Source organism: Periplaneta americana, chromosome 10, assembly GCF_040183065.1.
Source record: "Periplaneta americana isolate PAMFEO1 chromosome 10, P.americana_PAMFEO1_priV1, whole genome shotgun sequence".
In the NCBI taxonomy this organism is placed as follows: domain Eukaryota; kingdom Metazoa; phylum Arthropoda; class Insecta; order Blattodea; family Blattidae; genus Periplaneta; species Periplaneta americana.
The window spans coordinates 67,242,020-67,261,271 of NC_091126.1; the positions used below are offsets into that span (position 1 = coordinate 67,242,020).

General features: G+C 34.3%; 1 protein-coding gene across 3 annotated transcripts in view; it reads left to right on the forward strand.

Annotated features, from left to right (window-relative positions):
- Window positions 1–19,252, forward strand: part of RhoGAPp190 (Rho GTPase-activating protein 190) — a 74,687-nt gene that overhangs the window by 27,464 nt on the left and 27,971 nt on the right. For all 3 annotated transcript variants that reach the window (XM_069837658.1, XM_069837655.1, XM_069837656.1), the window contains exons 7-11: window positions 2,473–2,659; window positions 4,874–4,989; window positions 12,551–12,703; window positions 14,349–14,463; window positions 17,157–17,280. In XM_069837658.1, coding sequence (XP_069693759.1) covers window positions 2,473–2,659; window positions 4,874–4,989; window positions 12,551–12,703; window positions 14,349–14,463; window positions 17,157–17,280 — 695 coding nt within the window. The remainder of the gene's footprint in view (window positions 1–2,472; window positions 2,660–4,873; window positions 4,990–12,550; window positions 12,704–14,348; window positions 14,464–17,156; window positions 17,281–19,252) is intronic.

The window sequence follows — 19,252 nt, forward strand, 5'->3', positions numbered from 1 at the left end:
TCCTAGTTCTTAGAGATCCATGAGCCATAAGAGCAATGGTTTTCAGTTTAAATCCAGAAATGTTTGATTGATTGTTAGAGGTGTAAATGTCCTCAACATTGTTTCCTTTGGAAGAGAGCAGAACTAGAGCATTGTCACAGTCTAGTATATACAGTCACGAAGCTTAATACTTACTAAATATGCAAACATAGACAGTTGAAATATGCATCCATAGATAGTTGCTCACCACCAGGATCGCTACTATCACCTTCTCACAGACTCTCTCCCTAGCAGACCATAAAATGTATTGTACTTTCGATATCGTGTTCTTTTGAAAAATTAACACCTTCCTTCCAATATTGAAATATGAAGTACATAAGGTTTATATATTATTTTCTATAAACTCACCTTCGTGGATCTTTCGGAAGAAGGATAACTCTAACCTATTTTTCTTACAATTTATAGTACTACAAACGTCTCCTTGTCTCATATTATTATTCAAATTATTGTATTTTAGCCATTTACAGTTATTACAACTGATAACGAACATTTCACAGTTTACATAGCTATTCACAAAAATGCGAAATACGGCACAGTCAATGCTTTTTCGATCTAGACCAAGCCATAATGTTTGTTTGGGTTTTCTACTTCAGTGAGCTCAGTGAAATATTATATTATAACTTTATTGCTTATCATTGCTAAGCTTTATTTAGTGTAATGTGTTCATAAGTTCCATTTACTTCTTGTTGCATAATACTTAATTACTTACTTACTGGCTTTTAAGGAACCCGGAGGTTCATTGCCGCCCTCACATAAACCCGCCATTGGTCCCTATCCTGAGCAAGATTAATCCAATCTCTATCATCATATCTCACCTCCCTCAAATCCATTTTAATATTATCTTCCCATCTATGTCTCGACCTCCCTAAAGGTCTTTTTCCCTCTGGCCTCCCAACTAACACTCTATATACATTTCTGGATTCGCCCATACGTACTACATGCTCTGCCCATCTCAAACGTCTGGATTTAATGTTCCTAATTATGTCAGGTGAAGAATACAATGCGTGAATCTTGTTGCATAATATGTTGCAGAAATAATAAAATTACAAAACTGTGTTATTTTAATGTGAAGAGAATTTTACATGTTAGCATAATCTGTTCGCGTCAACATTTCAAGTTTAGAATGGAAGCTATTTTGAGGTTTAATAAAAAAGAATTTATATTGTGATTTCAATTTAGCACATCTACCTTCCTTAATTTTAGACAAAACATTTACCATACCACTCCTATGAAATTAGTGTACGTACAATTGTGTTACTTTGTCTCTTAAGTAGTAGATAAATAGAATAATTCAGTACTCAATTGTAGTATTAAAATACATACAAATTGAATGTCTGGGGTATCATACATGACATTATGCTTAATTATAATGTATGATTGCGAATTTAGGAATATAAGTTAAATATAGTAAACATAACCTATAATTTTCATATGACTGGCATGGCATTGGAGATGACTAAATTTAGACAGAAAGGGACAACAGGTACAGTAAACAAAACCTATAATTTCAATATATCTAAATATCTGTGCGGTGCAATTGAAAATTATTGAATCGTGCATAAATGAATGTACAAGAATTTCGCAATATTTAATTGAAATAAAGGCAGGTATTACACTTACGAACAACGTAATTTTCACACCATAAATAATATTACATCTTAATTCGCAAGTGAATTATATCTGAAGAGTCTCATAATCATTGTTTTAAATTTTATTAATGGAATTACACTACATTTTAGGGAAACATATGTTACTGTTTATGTATTCCAACTAATTTATATGGTTGAAACGCCATCCTTCGTGATCGGGTTAAGAGAGTTACATGGTCTGCCTTACGGCCTGTATTAGATCACGATGGCTGTGGCACAGTCTATTGTTCCTAGTACTCACACTCCAAGCGGCTAGCAACTATCGCGAGAATTGCAAAAAATCATCCCAAGCTTCGTGACTGTATATAGTAGACTGTGGTATTGTGTTAAATTTTTAATGCACATAATAAAATCTCTGTCTCTGAATGAGAAGAATCCGGGGAAAATTCACCAGCCCCTTCTCTTCTACCTTAAATTTAACTTGTTAATCAGTTTTTTAATTAATTTTGTATGCCAACCATCTGAATATTTTATGTTCATACATTATAATTTATATTTTGAGTATTACCTCGATTGAATATACCACATACATTTCAAAGTCTAGAGGTGATTTTGACATAGTTTTAATTGTTTGAATTTGGTAAAATGTACATTTAATGTGAAAACCAGTAGACTGTCTTCCTTTTTGGATGCAGCAACAATACATAAAAGTTACAATACAGATTAAAGTATATTATGAATAAGTAATTAAAGACCTAGAAGAAATTGAGGTAATTCCCTAATTTTTACATATACAGCATAAGTATTTGGTCATTCATTTTGTGTTCAAATGTTAATTGTCCAGGTGGAAAAAACAGTTCAAGCAGCTTCTGGAAGATACAGGATATGTAACTCCTGGAAAAGCTTTATCAGAAGTTAGAGTGCTTTTTATGGGTAGGGAATGTTTTGAAGCCCTGTCAGAAATGGATTGCCAACATATTTATGATCAGCATCAGAAGGAAATTATAGAAAAGGCAAAACATAATTTTCAGGTGAGTTTTGTAGTTTCCTTATTTCTAATTGTGTTTATGTTTATTACAAATTTTAAATGAGTGTGGATTATTTTATAGATTGTTTCACGAAAACAGTAGAATGTAATTCATAACGGATATAAATGCAGTAACTGATTCTGTTCATTACTTATGTACCGGTACCACAAAAACTTAACTTTTACCATATTATACTCTTTGAAGTGAGGTATTAGCCAATAAATTTTATATCATATGTACCTATCAGTTACTTGTGCATATTGTATGTTACGCAATTTTTGTAATTTTTTTTACATCACTAACATTTTTGGTAAATTACTTTTCAATTTATAACAAATGAAATGTGACTAGAATCTTTGTTGTCTACTTTGCTTAAGAATGCTAAGTATTTATGAATTATGATACCTTGCTGTCTTTCTAATATACAATATATGCATATGAATTTCAAATTTTTTTTTTTCAACATATAACTTTCAAGTAACGTTCAGTAAAGGTGTTATGTCTGAAGTGAACTCAAAACTATCTGAAGCACACACACAGCCATATGACTAGACTAGACGGCAGTTCGGAAGGCGGTCGGCTGCTATATGCGCTGTAGCATTTCTGGCATGTGACGTCATAAGCTTGTAGAGTAGAACCAATCGGAATCAGTCTGTAACAAGTACTTTCCGAGTTCGTTTGTTCACGTGTGAGTGTTTCAATACACTGAATAAGTAAAACTAACATTTACTATGTGTGTATAAGGTAAATAAATGGAAGAAAATACTGTGAAAAGACAAGTATTGCACAGGCAGGTGCGGAAAATATTGTTTAAGGTGTGTAATTATTTTAAAAACGTTGACGAGCAGAACGCTGCTGGCCATTTTGATGCTGGCTGCAACGTTGCCAACGTGCAAGAAATGACTGCAGAAGCATGTGGTGTGGGATTGAGAACTGTGCAAAGAATATTGTTAGTGAAGGAAACAGGGTTTGTTTGGTGTCATGCTTACAGTAATCAATGGCTAAGTTCATTGTTGTCTTTTGATAATTTAAATTCTCTACTGCGCTATTTGTATCGCACGTGCCCGTGAAGTACGATGTGGCAATGTTGTACGCTGCCTTGCCATCTCTATCTGTCTCTCTCGATGAAAACGCTAGCAGACTACCGCCTTCCCAATTGCCGTCGACTCTAGACACTGAGGAGCTGATTTGTGATGGGCAAAGATAATTCTCTCTATCTGTCTCTCACGATGCAAATGCTAGCAGACTACCACCTTCCCAATTGCTGTCGACTCTAGACACTGAGGAGCTGATTTGTGATGGGCAAAGATAATTCTGGGAAAGCTCTTCTCAGCACACTACCATTTTTTTTATAATTTCCACCATTTCCTTATGAATCATTGTCACCAGTGCAATATCGCTGGAAAATACTGTACTGTGCCAATTTTCCTGGAATTTGTGCAAATGCCTGAATCTTGTGATATGAAAAATGGGAGCTGCAAGCAAATTTATCTGTTTGATGGTTGTTCATGAAGTAGAACTTTATAATTTTACAAATATTTCTCCAAAATTAACTTCAGAACTTTTGTAGTGTCACTTTTGTACACTTACGGATATACCAACCATATATCAGGTTAAATATTGTAACAGTTTCTAATTAAAATTATATAAATTCATTAGAATTCTTGTGACTGCCACTTCGTTACTTCCAGTTCTTTAAAGTTGCATTACTAATAGCTTTTTATGATTTGTATATTTTGTTCTGTAAATATTTAGCATTGTTTTCACCATATGGGCTAGATTAAAGATACAGTACTGAATAAAAATGGGTGACATTAAAATATTCATTTCTTAGATGTTTGTTTGAATTTTGTAAGTGGCATATATTCATTGTGGTGGTTTTTCTACCATATCATTATTCTTTGAGATGAGAGTAAACTAAAAATTGAATGCAGCCAAACAACGGGATAATCACTGCTGAGCAAATTGTGCAGGAAAGGCAATTTTAAAACACTTCAGCTCATGCTGCACCCACTGCACAAAAGGAAACTAGCCTCCCGCGGATTTTCGATGAAACAGATTATGAGTCGCAATAGAAGAGGCCTCAATCTTGATGTTCCACTGAAAATTCTAGCCTTGCTCAAGTTGGCACTTATCCCATTGTTTGATTGCACACTTCATTTGTTCTTCAAAAAATATTAGTTAATACTAATACATAAAATAACGTTTATTTTACAGGAACTATTATTGGAACACGCAGATCTATTTTATCATTTTAAGAGTATTGCTCCCGAAGGTACTATAACACAGGATGACATCAAAGAGATAACAGATGCTTTGCAAGATGACTCGAGGTGACTATGACATAAACCAAATAATAATGTTAAATATGTGTGTGATAGAAAATTATACAATATTCATTTATTTACATCATTGAGGTTCATATTCTGATGTCTTATAGAAATTTCATCAAAGATTAAAAGTGTCTATAATAAAAACTTCCCACAGTAATATTAAATAAATCTAATCTGAACTATTAATTCATCACACAGCACTTACTACTAGTTACGCCAGTTGTAAAAATACGAAGCAGACTATGAGTTGCATGTAAAGAAAAACAGATTTGAGCTAGACACTGTAAATTATTATTGAATTTATGATGATTTTATGTAACCCAGATGTTTAAAATAATTTATCCATATTCCCATCTTTCATTATAGAGTAGAATACATAGTGATACCGCTAGTCATATAATATTGTTGGCAATTATAACTTATTGTTTTGTTCGGTATAACTTTCAGTTTTTTAATGTGCTTTTGCAAGTATTAAAATTAGTGTATCCCTTTCCACTCAACTTCAAGAAATTGGTGACAACAGGGGTCATTGATGTGCATATTAAGTGGCCACCAAAAAACAGACGTTTTTAGACTTGACTTAACTCCTCTTGTTTCTGCTGAAACATAGGGCATCTGTGAAATGTTTCCAATGTTCTCTCCATCCTGCAAACACTTCAACTTCAATCATGACTTTCTCATTCTTGCAACTTCACCCTTCACTGTCCTTTTTCACGTTTTTCTTGATGTTAAAGATTTTTAATTCAGTCTTTCTACAGATGTTTCTGTTTTCCCATATTGGATAGCTGTATAAAGGCTCCATTGGCTCTTTTAATTCTTTGTTTAACATTTTCATTTGACCCACCATCTTTAGTAACTTCGTGAGTAGGTAAAAGATTCTATTTGCTCTATCTCTTTTTCTACTAAAAAAAAATTCTCCTGACATTTTTAGAGCTACATAATTTTCCCAAAATATAGCCTATTGAAAAAAAAAAAATTCTGAGTAACACAGATTCAAATTACAACAAAAAAAGTCATGACCAAAGATAGAACATGAAACATCATCTTCACAGGTTAATGCACTACCCATTCAGCTGTCAAGGAGATATGGAACGCATGAATATAACATTGTAGTTGGTTAACATACAGTAGAACCCCTTTTTCAATGAATTACTGAGGATTCCTTTTTTTTCATTTTCCTTAAATAGGGGTTTTCAATAAAAGGGGATTTACATAAAATGGGAAGGAAATGCTAAAATAATTAGTTCTAACATGTGTGTTATAATATACCGGACACTATAATAATTTAATTAGGCCTATAATTATTATTTAGAATAAATTTATTTTGTAATATTTTTTAACTCTTCAAATGGTGAGCCATGAATGTTTTTCCATTTGGTTGAACCCAAACCACACTGAAACTCAGCATTGAAAATTTCTTCATTATTCTCCATAATGAAGTACAGTAGAATCTCAATTATCCGTCACCCTATTAACTGATTGTCGGATTATCCGACTATCTTTCTCTCGCATTTTTTTTTTTTTTTTAGAAACACATATATAGTCTATATTCTTCATATGTATGAAGTACTACTATATGTTATATTAGTACTAAGTACGTATTTTTTCTAGAGAGTGTTACTACTAGGGCTATGAAAAGGGTGGTGGGTGGAATGGGGTGAATTTCCCCTACAACTTGACAAAGCAGCGTAGAGGAAATTCACTCCATTCCACCTGCCGCTGCTATGCTCAGTACCATCACTAACTTTAACTGCTCCCTTTTCATAGCCCTAGTTATTACAAACCTTGACGCTTACACAGTATGATCTGCTGTTCGAGTTGCTGTACTGTACAACTTCCATATAGAATATATTCCATGAGTGTCAAAAGAAAATGCGTTGTGCTAAGTACCGAAAAAAACGCAAATAATTGAGTAGTTTGAAGAAAGAGAAACTGTGACTCATCTCGCATCAGAGTACGAGATTGGTGTTACAACTGTGCTTGATTTAATAAAAATCAACAATAAAGTGTATAAAGTATGTAAATCTACAACACGAGACCTGTATTATTCCTATCTTTCTGCTGACAGCCATTACAAGAAATTTCCTTGCCCCTTAAAGACCCATCTTTGACAACTAGACTTGAATAAGTGAACTTCTGATTCACCACCTAGCGTGTTAAACACAAGACCATGAAGGAAGTTAAAAAATGCAAATATTATTCACTTAATTTGCGAAAATATTTTATGGTATGGATTATCCAGTTTTTTCGATTAACTGTTCAATCTACCCCCTTCATTACCACGGATAATAGGGGTTCTACTATAGCTGGTGAACCATGATTTTTTTTGCCATATCTGATAGTGATATTTGAGGATTAGCCTTGATATCACTTATTATTTTCACTTTCTGCCTGATAGTTAATTTCTTCCATTTAGTTGCCGTTATAATGATGCATGAACAGCAGACAAAAAAAAAAAATTGAACAGAACCCACACAATTCGCGAGAACAAAGCAAGCAATGCAACCACTCTGTGAAAGCAGTGAAAAGCATGACCATAAAGAATAAAGGCTCATTCACAATGAAAATTAAGCATAATGTAGGCGTTAAATTAAGAATGTAAACGTTACGGTAAAATCAAGAAGTCATACCATCATTCACGATGGGAACATAATCATAACAGCAAACATTCTTGGTAACCATGGAAACATAACAATGACACCATTTCCTCATATTCTGTCGTATACTTCAGCGCTCCACGATTGTGTTCTGTTTGCAAATCACGTAAGCATAAGCATGAAAGTTTGGAGTTTGCAAACTTCCATGTTAATGTCTTACGGTGATGTTAATGTCAGTGTTTATGTGAATCATTGTGAATGATCCCATTTGGTAGCCTGGCCGCAAACTTCTGTGTTTATGTTACAGTTATGTTTAATTTTCATTGTGAATGGGCCTTTCTTTATGGTCATGCTTTTCACTGCTTTCACAAAGTGGTTGCGTTGCTTGCTTTGTTCTCGCGAATTGTATAGGTTCTGTTCATTTTTTTTTTACAATTATTGTCTGCTCTAACACACTAAATCTTGATAATGATGCATATTCTTGTGTATCACGTTATCAGAATTAGTTTTGTATGTATTATTTTACTTCATATGCATGTTGAATTCATCCCGATAACTGTACCATTTGGCTGGCACTCAATTAAGAAAACACATTTTTTGTTTCTGTGAACATATTTTAAACAGAAATGGGTAGTGTATGAATAAAAAACGTTGGACAATTAACAATAAGTAATAACTTGTTAGTTTTCCATCAGGCTTCCTGTAGCCTTCATATGATATGTTTACAATGACAGTGGTTTATATACACAACAAAATGATGATAATGTCAACAGAAATAATGTCAAACTAAGCCGTAATCATGAATATCTAAATAGATGCATAAATGAAATATAAAATTATTTATCTCAACACACAAGAACAACTCAAGGAAAAATAATAAAATGTGCCAATGTAAGTTTTAATGTGCAAATATAGATAACTGTCATTTCATGGTTTATAACAAAATTACAATCTGCTCATACCATTCCCTTCCTCACTGTGTACAACTGCTGATGTATCTGAAGCATTAGTAAAATAGTGAGCAATCTGAAGATGGTGTACATTCCTGTCGAAAGTAGTTATTAAGGTAAAATTTCACAGCAATTTCAATATTAACACAGTAAAGTTAAAAAATTGTTAAACTAACAGATCATTAGATTTACAAGAGTTAAAAGTGTGTAATCAAGAATAAGTAAATTTTATATTGGAGTAGAAAGGCCTATAATACATACTTTAAATAACACAGGGGTAATTTAATGTTTCTATGATGGTAGTAGTGGCTGTAATAACGAAAATGACATCATGGAATAACAGATTTGCTTTGTTATAATTTTGTTCCTCATATTCAATACATACCTTACCTCAAACTGAAGCTGCCTTGCTGACTTCTGCTTCTGTTTTCTTTAACTTCCTCTCCAATATTCGCCCACAATTTTATTACACCTTCATCCATCGTGAAACACAATACCATACAATACAAAATTTAAAGATTCTTTTAAAAATATGCTTACTGTTAGCTCTGATGGAATAGAGATGCAACAATTGCCACTTTTCATCGCTCAGTTACACTAGGACAGAACACGATTTGACACAAATAGAGTTCACAGCATGAATACAGTCAAAACTATGGAAATTTATGTCAAACTTGATTTTGTCCAGTGGTGGACATAATACAGTTTACAATGATGGTCCTCATAATATGGTCAGATATTTTACTTCTGATAATCGTAACTTTTTTATTGTCTACAATTCTGTTTACTAGGACATCGAAAATGAATGAGTAAATTTGAGTTCAAAATTTATATTTCTCTTTTATTTATCACAGACTTGCGAAACTTCACAGTTTTCGAACTCTTGGGTTCTAAAACGCTGTCGAATTTTGAGCAGTGTGAGGGATTGTCCGAAAAATACGATATATGTACGAGGTATATACATTGAAAACAGTAGCGTATACTGGTTTAAGGGCCTGGGCTACCACTGACCCTACTGTATTATTACACAAAATATATTTTGAAGTCCCTATAATAAAATTCCTTACCTATTTATATATGAATTCCAGACGTCTTGATTGGGACGAAAATACTTTGATGACTTCGTCATTGAAATTACAGTTGGGCTGCTTGCGAAGTTTCTGTAGAAATGACTTTTCAATGGACATCAGTGCCAAGCCGGATAAACGTTCTTGTGTATGAGTTGGTCTACAGTAGGATTTTATTCTCTTCAACGCAGAAAATGTTCTTTCTACTGATGCTGACATAGCTGGTATTGTCACAATTAATGTTGCCAATTTAAGGACTTCAGGAATAACTTGGTTCAGCTGGTTTTCATATATGGCAGATAATATTTCATGGATAGGTTTGTTCGAAAAATCAAAGACTTCTGCTGAATATATTACACTTAATTCATTTTTCAAACGTACTTAATCAAAGTGACTGTTATAGGACTGAAATAATTTGTTTAGTGCCTCATTCGGGAAGTTTTCTCTATAAGCAGAAAATTTTTGAGAATCTAGAGGATATGTGAACTGTAGCTTTCCATAATCAGAAAATCTGTCAGTAATGTCCATGTGCATACGATCTAGTATGCTGTAGTACAGCTGCCTGTATTTCAATTCTTCATCTCCTTTTCTTCGCTTTAATGGTGGTTCCATTGTATTGGCTGAAGAATTTTCATTTTCCATATTACTCCATATGGACGGAAACCCACTACGTCTGAACTCGAATATAGTATTTTTTAACTTTGATACCTCTTGCAAGCATTATGCTATGTCTAGACATTTTGTCTGAAGAATATTGTAGAGCACATCTGTATGTGCGAACACTCTAACATAGACGCATAGACTGTGTGAAAAAAAATACAAATATCCTTGAGCCTGCACAATTACATCATCAACCCAGTTTCCTTCAGAGTCATTACAAATGATATTTTCAAAGAAAGCAGTCAGTTGTTCTCTGTATTCCTTTACTATATTTGCAAGCCGAGATGTAAAATTGCATCTAGTTGGTGCTACTTTTGGGAGTTTCTTTTTCATAAATTCTTGAGTTTTTCTGATCTTTTAGGAGATGATGAGAAAAATGCAGCTAAACCCGACAGTGTTTTGAAAAAAAATGCGGCATTCTGGAATGGATGAAGTAGTTTGTTGCAAAACTAAATTGAGAACATGGTTGTAACAATGGACAAATAGTGCTTGAGGATACTTTCCTTGAACTTTTTTTTTAAGCCATTAATATTTCCCGCCATAACTGAAGCACCATCGTATGTCTGTGCAATTAACTTATTGCCGACATTGTATTCTGCTATAACACCTTCCACATGCTGAAACCAAGCAGCAGCAGTTTTGCCCGAACTGACATTTGTGAATCCTATAAACCGTTCTTGAACATTGGCAGTACTGTCGACGTATCTTAAAACAGTGGACAATTGACTCTGATTAGAGCAGACACTTGTTTCATCAACAACAATGGCCGCAAAAGGTGCTTCTTCTATTTCAGATTTTATGTTCTTTATCATAACCCCACTTATAGCAAATATTAAGTCATTATGAATTGCGGGAGAAGTACCATGAAATACTGTTGAACTCTCAAGATGATTGGCCAGTAAATGGTCAAATTCACTTAAGGAACTTAAATATTCAATATAATTTCCTCTATTGTCTGATTCCACACTCTCATTATGATCCCGAAAAGCCAATTCTTGTTTTCCTAGAAAGCAGACTGCGTTAATAAGACGCAGTAAAATCTCCCGATTTTTTTTCCACAGGAGCATTGTGTTGGTTGATATGTAGAGCTTTTTGCTTATCTAGCTGTAAATCAATTCTTGTCTACCCAAAGTTTGCAAAGTTCATGCTACTACAAATATGAGCTTTTGATTTGTCGTGTTTTAGGACTGCCGTTCGAAGGGAGTTGATATTAGAAAACCCTCTTTTGACCACACATTAGTTTCGCGGATAAATAACAAACATGGCCAGGAAAATAGTTTAGACAGTTTAGAAGTACCACACAACCAATTCCACTTACCATATGATGTTGAAGTGAAATGGCGTGTGTACTCACGCTGTTTTTCTTTTACGTCCATGCACAAATTTAACTCAGGAGTTGGTCTTTTCATTTTCACAATTTCAACTTCCTCGTTGTATGTACGACGGTTAAAAGGCACTTTTAATAAACCTTCTATTACACAGTCATTTTCAACACAAACCTCTCCAGAAACTTATTCTGCCACATTTTTCACAATATTACTTAATTGGGAAATTAAAAACTTAATAATTCACAATTAATATAACTCTTAGACACTCGAACAAATCACAAATTTAAAATACTGCACTGCAAGAACACAATTACATTCATGAGCTAGCGTGCTAAGCGTATTGTTGCTTCGCGCCTGCGAAGAAACCGATCACGAGAGCTGCAACTCACCCGGCCTACATTGCACGATGGAAACAGAAGAGAGCAGGGGGACGGGCAGTTGTGCGAAGGACAGCGTGCATGGTACGGTCACAGGCTACCTCACGTAGCAAGCAGTTTCTCCAGCGATGCCGCCTTGACAACTTGTTTCTTTTCGAGAGCAGAGAGCGCATATAAATGTAACAATTACTTTAATTTTAATTACTGTGGTAAAACTAATAATACAAAATTATTACATTAAGTTATATTATAAACTTTTTCTTTTGTAATTTCCTTGGTAGTAATTGTAATTTCCCGGTAGTCCGCAAAATACGCCCCTGATTGAAAAAGAGTAGCTGTCAAGTGTTCAGAAATGAAAACTAACAACACTTCACTGCAAAATATAAATATAAGTAGTATTTAAGAACATTAAATATTTAAATAATATATAATTGCATCATGATGTAAGTATAGTTTTCTTGTAGTTGTATTGCATTTCTGGTGGTGTGAAAAAGAAGGCCTGATGGCCTTAACTCCACCAGAGTAAATAAATTATTAATTTGTCTCAGTTATGACTTTTATATAAATCTTTCTTTTTGCCAGGTACAAAGCATTGGACAGAATAGATCAAGATAGAAAGTTAATGCTGTTTCAACATTTGGGATTTGTACATTGTCCAATAAGAGAGCACTGTCCAGCTTTTCCTAACTGCATGGATGCACTCATCGAGAGAATACTACGTACAAGAGCACACAGGTAAAAATAATAATAATAATAATAATAATAATAACTAGGGCCTGGATGTTTATGACCTAAAAATGTTAGAATATGCATGCCTTTGTGACCTAAAAAATTGTGAAAACATGACTAATAATATGACCTAAAAACAAAAGTTTTGGACACATTTTCAAAATCTTACCATTGTTCAAATTAAAATTTTATGAATACTTTAAAAACCTAACACATTAATAAATAATAATATTAATCTCTATTAACTAATTTTTTAAATTTATTTAGTCAAACAAGAGATAACACTCGACACTACAAAAAATGAAAGAAATGTTTTCTCATGATGGACGGTCGCAAAACATTACAATAATAAATCACATACATTTTTAAAGTTTTCAAATAAAAACTATCTTCTATTTTCATTCAGCATTGACTTGTTTCGGGAGAAAGACTGCTCAACATCGCAGGATGTTATTTGAGGATATTTTATGGAATGTGACACAGCATATTACCAATCAATTAAACATCTTCATCGACTGCTGCAGTAAACGTGTATTATACAAATCCGGCTTTCAGGTATAGCTCCCTGTAAAGCTCAAAGCTTTAAGTCAGCTTTACAGGAAGCTGTACTTGAAAGCTAGATTTGTTTACTACACGTTTACTGTTCGTTAACAGAAAACCACAAATTTAAGTCACACAAATTGTGCACTCAGTGCTGGGCTCTGACATTCTGTCAATCCACTTGAGATATGTGGATATAAGGGGAATAATTGAGCCGGGGTCTGTAAAGTTTCTGGGTAGCTCAGTTGGTAGAGCATTGGCATGTTCAGCCAAAGTCCCGAGTTTGATACCTGGCCCTGGAACAATACAGTACAAAAATCCCAATTATGACAGTTCATCACAAGCATTCCAAAACCTCTGCGCTAGCATGTCTGCTGGCAGACTACAAAGTTCAGTGTTTATATACTGTTGAGGAAAGAGTTGTTTTTAAATCAATTATGCAGGTTAATTATTTATTTTACCATTATTCTGTTTTACTGCATGATTTTTAAATATTCATCTACTATTAAGAAGAAATCAATTTCCATTGCATCTTTTCAAATGCTTTTTGAGTTAGACAACAATAGACATAAAATGAATTTCTATAACTGACAAAGCGATCTCGTGTGTATCACTGGTTTGGAACACTGAGCATGTGCGGTGTGTTAAATCTGGTTTAAGAAAATTCAGGTAGGCCATTTTTGTTTGTGGAACTGTACATACGTGCGTATTTTAGCTGACCAGATATCCATGTTTAAGAAAACTGCATGCTTTGTTGATCACATTGCCTAGGCATTGTACAGTTTCCACCACTTTAATTTCATTCTACACTGTCACCATACTAATCAATACAAACTGTCGGACTGTATGTATTATATCATATTGAAACATAATACTAGATAAGAACACAAGTTCGAGATTGAGTTCTAGAATGTTTAATTCTTTACAGAAATTGACATGAAATAATACCACTTTTAACTGGAGAAATGGAAAAGAGAAAACCCACTTAATTAGAAAATTAAATAATATATTTTTTTGGTAAATATGTCGATATGCTTTTATGAACGAGATTTGTTTTTTACACGCAAATTTAGAATAATATATCACTTCATATTGTTGTTTTTTATTTCAGACCATCATCATGGAATCACAGCAGCCAGTGGCGGTTGAATTCTGACAATAATCAGTTAAATTTAGTTATTTTAGGCATTGATGGTCTGGCAGAGGAATTAGCAAGTGAAATCCGGGTATGTTTTCGAATATGTGTTTAACCTTTCAAATGCAAGTGAAATTCCAAGTACAGTTTAATAATATACAATTTAACAAAGAAACATCTGAATCATTCTGTTTCTACATCCAATTTTGTTTCTCCTTGTATCTGTACTGGAATAGGGAAACTGCATATTCATCATCGTGTTACATTCTCACCATTAAAAATTTAACGTGTCCAGTAATCGACTGGTGTGCAACAGTTGAATTGGGGAAAGGGAAACATGGTTAAGAGAATAAGACCTTGACAGATAACAATAGGGTATATGAAAAGTATTACACAGGGTTGGGCAGAACAATTTGTAGGATATAAACAAAGCAGCATATTGTATGTAATAGAGGAATTTATTTAAGAATATCATGAAAACATAGGTAAATATATGCCATTTTGTCACCACAGATCACAATTACTTTCCCTTCAATGTGATGCAGGGTAGATGGTCACCATTATGTTGAACACATTCCTCAAAGTGGCAAATGAAAGCTTGCATCACACGATTTCGCTGTTCAGAAGCATTTTCTACACACCTTCTTGTATCCAGCCCTTAAGACCAGCCAATGTTGGAGGCATGTAGCAAACACTCGACTTTACAGATACCCCCACAAGAAGAAGTCAAGGGTGGTCCGATCTGGCGACCATACTGGCCAATTGATGTCTCCAAATTCAGAAATCAATTGGCTGCGAAAAACAAGCTGCAAGACAGCCGTGGATTGGCCAGCCATATGAGCTGTTATCCCATCTTGTTGAAACCATGTCTGGTTTTTCTTTTTCTTCTTTTAAGGAGGAGGGACCCGAAGGCTTGCACTGCAGCTTGAGGCTTACTGTGCTTATGACTCCTATTCTGTGAGTGAGTGGATAGCCAAATGGCCATGCTCTTGTACAAGTACAGCACGTTGCACTATGAACTTAACCCAGGCTATTGTATGGATGTTGATGATACGTGCATTAATGATGGCGAAACGAGTCCGAGATTCAACGCCGAAAGTTATCCAGCAATTCTGATTCAATTGGTTGAGGGAAAACTACGGAAAACAACCCGAACCAGGATTGTAACCTGTGCCCGCTTGTTTCACGGTCAGATATGCTGTTACTCCACAGCGGTGGACTATATCTGGGTTAGATTGGGTTAGAGAGCTCTGGAAAGACATTCCTAGCATCAAGGCATACCTGGCAGTGGAATGCTGAGGCCATCAGATGAATGCTTGGCGGACCTCCCCCTCTCATGCAGGGGTCTGCACTGTATCCTTGGATGTCCTGTGCTTTTTCCATTAAGGGATTAGGTACAGCTTACAGCAGTAAAATTTTTGGAAATATTCAACATTTTTTCCTCCATTACTGTATCTTGTACAATAATGAAAATTGGTATGTGTAAAACACTGTCCTTCTGCTACATAAAAAAAAAATATTTTTACGATTTAAAAAAAATTATTTATGTTTTTTTTTTTTAATTCAAAATGGTTGCAGTTCACTGTGCAGTGATGAAGCGTTTTCCCTCATACCTCATAAACTTGTTAACTTTTTCATGTTCTCTCTCTCTCTCTTATTTTATTCCTGAAATTCATGTTGACAATATCATGCTCTTTCAACTACATTCCTTAATAAATAATATTTTTTTTATTTTGTGTTAGATGAAAATGACCATTTTTTTAAATGAATTTATTTTTTATCAGACAATCTATCAAAGGTAGAGAAGTGATCTTGCATCATATTGTAGATATGACATGCATAAATACACACAAAAAATTTCATCACAGAATGTTGGATAGTTTTTGAGTTACGTGGGAAATGCCTCATCACTGCACAGTGAACTGAATTTAAAAAAAAATGTGAATAATTTTTTCAAATCGTAAAACTATTTTTTTTTTTCATATAGCAGAAGAACAGTGTTTTACACATACCAATTTTCATTATTGTACAAGATACAGTAATGGAGGAAAAAAATGTTAAATATTTCCAAAAATTTTACTGCTGTAAGCTGTACCTAACCTCTTAAGACAGCATGCAGTGGTACAGAATTGTTCTACCCATCTTACGGTCATTCATTGATTAGGAACTTTCTTGTGACGTCCCAGCCCAAAATGGTGACGAAAGATTCTTTGCACTCTGATGGGAGAATCATTATTTTTGAAACAGTGAAAGCATGGTGCTGTACAGACCGAAATGCCATACTTACTAATGGCAGTCATTCCCCTCTCCAGCCCATATAGTTATTCTGCACAACCTTAGATACTGACTACATGACTCAAGTGAGGCTATTCATTCTGCCCATCCCTGTGTTTATTACGTGGTGAAGTTAATTAATAACAGAAATATCGAAAAAATGTATCCTAAGAAATCCATTTCGTAAAGAAAATTACTGTTAGAAACGAAATATATGGGTGTATTTTTTAGACATGTCAGTGTCAATTCAATTTAAATAGCTGTATTTCTATGCATATGTTAGATATCACAGAAAAGAATGAGATCCTTGATAGCAAGCTTATTGTCAAGAGGAATGAAAATTTATTTTTATTAATTTTGTAAGATCATTATATATGAAAATAATTATGAAATCTTTTTGTGTATGAGCACAAAATGTTTTATTTGTGGGGTTGTAAAATTAGAATGCTGTCCTCTTGAAGAAGGAAATAATTTGATACTTGATACTGAGTGTTCATTAAATATTTTCAGGTTCAGTGTGATGAAGACGAGTATGAACTAGACTGTCACCTCTACACACTTGACTACAGAATAATTGATGGTGATGTCAGTTTGCCAGAAAATTCTTTTAAAGGGACGGACTTTTTGCCAAATGGTTAGTAAATATGACTAAGTAAAATGCAGAGTGAGTCAGCCTGGGCTAGACCAGTATCAGCTAAAAGTCGTATGCATAGTAACTGCTGCGCCATCACAGTGATCAGACATCTTGCTCGTGTACATTTCGTGTTTAGTTACGTAAACACGTTCACAGAGTGAGGCTGCAGCTGTCTACTGTACATTTAGAGTGCTGTATTGTGTCCATTATGAAATACAGGCTTGAACAACGAGTGTTTAATTTTTACGACAACTTTGTTAAATACGAATCTTGGAGAACAATTGTAACAAACTTCCGTCAATCATTACCTGATTCGCCAAAGCCTTCTAAGGCAATGTTTTACAATGTAGTGAAGAAATTTCTTACAACTGGATCAGTATTGGATAAGAAACAAACATGTGTGAAGCATGTTCTCACTGAGGAGATGTTAGATGAAATTGGCCATCGACTAGAGAGAAGTACTACGACATCATCCCGCCATGTAGCTCAACAGGTAGGGGTGTCACAGTCTTCAGTGATAAGAGGTACGAAACAATTAAAATTAAAACCTTACAAAATTCATATAGTTCAGAGTTTAACAGAACCCAATTATCAGAGCAGACTTAGGTTTTGCATGTAGTTCCAACAGTCGGTGTATGATGGACTACTTGACCCCACCTTAATTTTTTATAGTGACAAAGCATGGTTCCACCTCAGTAGTTACGTGAACACTCAAAACAGTCGTTACTGGGACAGTGAAAATCCACACCTTTTTCACGAATAACCGCTATATGACATAAAAATAGGGGTATGGTGTGCATTGAGTCGATGAAGACTGATTGGTCCCATTTTCTTTGAGGAAACAATCCGTGCACAAAGATAGACACAGTTCATACTCCATCCATTTTTTAATGAGCTGATTGAAGACGAAACGTTGTACAGTTATTTCAAGTTTACGCAAATAACCCACATTCACATGAGGAACTCAAAATATCCAGCACGAAATTCGAGCCATTTCGGAGAACGAACTGCAGTGAGTTGCTGGACATGTCTTCAGGAGATGTGCAGCTTGGCAAATATCACAAGGACGTCATTTCGAATATGAATTGTGAATTCGGTAAGTACATCATTACGCAATACTAACTGTAAAAGCGTGGTAGGAATCCTCTGCATATGCTAGCATCGTTACGTATGAATCAGCCACCGTGAGTGCGGTTAGGATTCTAGCCCTGGCTGGTTCACTCTGTATGTGGTTTATTTTATTGTAATATATTAAGGATAAGACAACAATAACTCAACCAGACTTCATGAAATTATAAATTCAGACTTGCACAGCATGCTGCCTGTTGCAATGCAAGAAGCACTCGATCATATGATACTCTTTCATTCACACTCTAGATGTGCCAATAAATTTTGTGACTATTCTAGACAAAAATTCTTGTGTTGAAAGCTTTGTACTCGTGGCCTCTTCCAAAACCTGAAATAATTTTGAAACAGCAATTGCTTAATTCATTTATTTCCAATGCAGAATGTTATCATGGGAATATTTCGATATTAACTCGATTAAATTGATTATTCTCTCTTTCTTGATGAAAATCTCGTCTGCAATGTCATAGGCTTGCACAGTGTTCATCTTATCATAATTCAGGAGCTGGATGCAATAACAGCATTAATGTAACAAACTGCTTTTTGAGAAAATTTAGTTAGAAATTTTAAAATTGTTAGTAACAAAATCTTTACATTTGGTATTAATTATCTTATGTTAAGTGGTTATATATTAATATAATTAGATATTTTGTAATGTATAATATTTAGGAACAGCTGTCTATGCAATAACGCTCTTGTTGCACCCAGATCCTCATTTATACATTGCATATTACTAATTTTTAGTGAAAGGAAAAATTACATGCTATTTACTTTAAGAAATGAATATCTAAAGATGTATTAAATGAGAACTTTTCTAATGTAGACAAAAATGTGAAAATTATGTTTA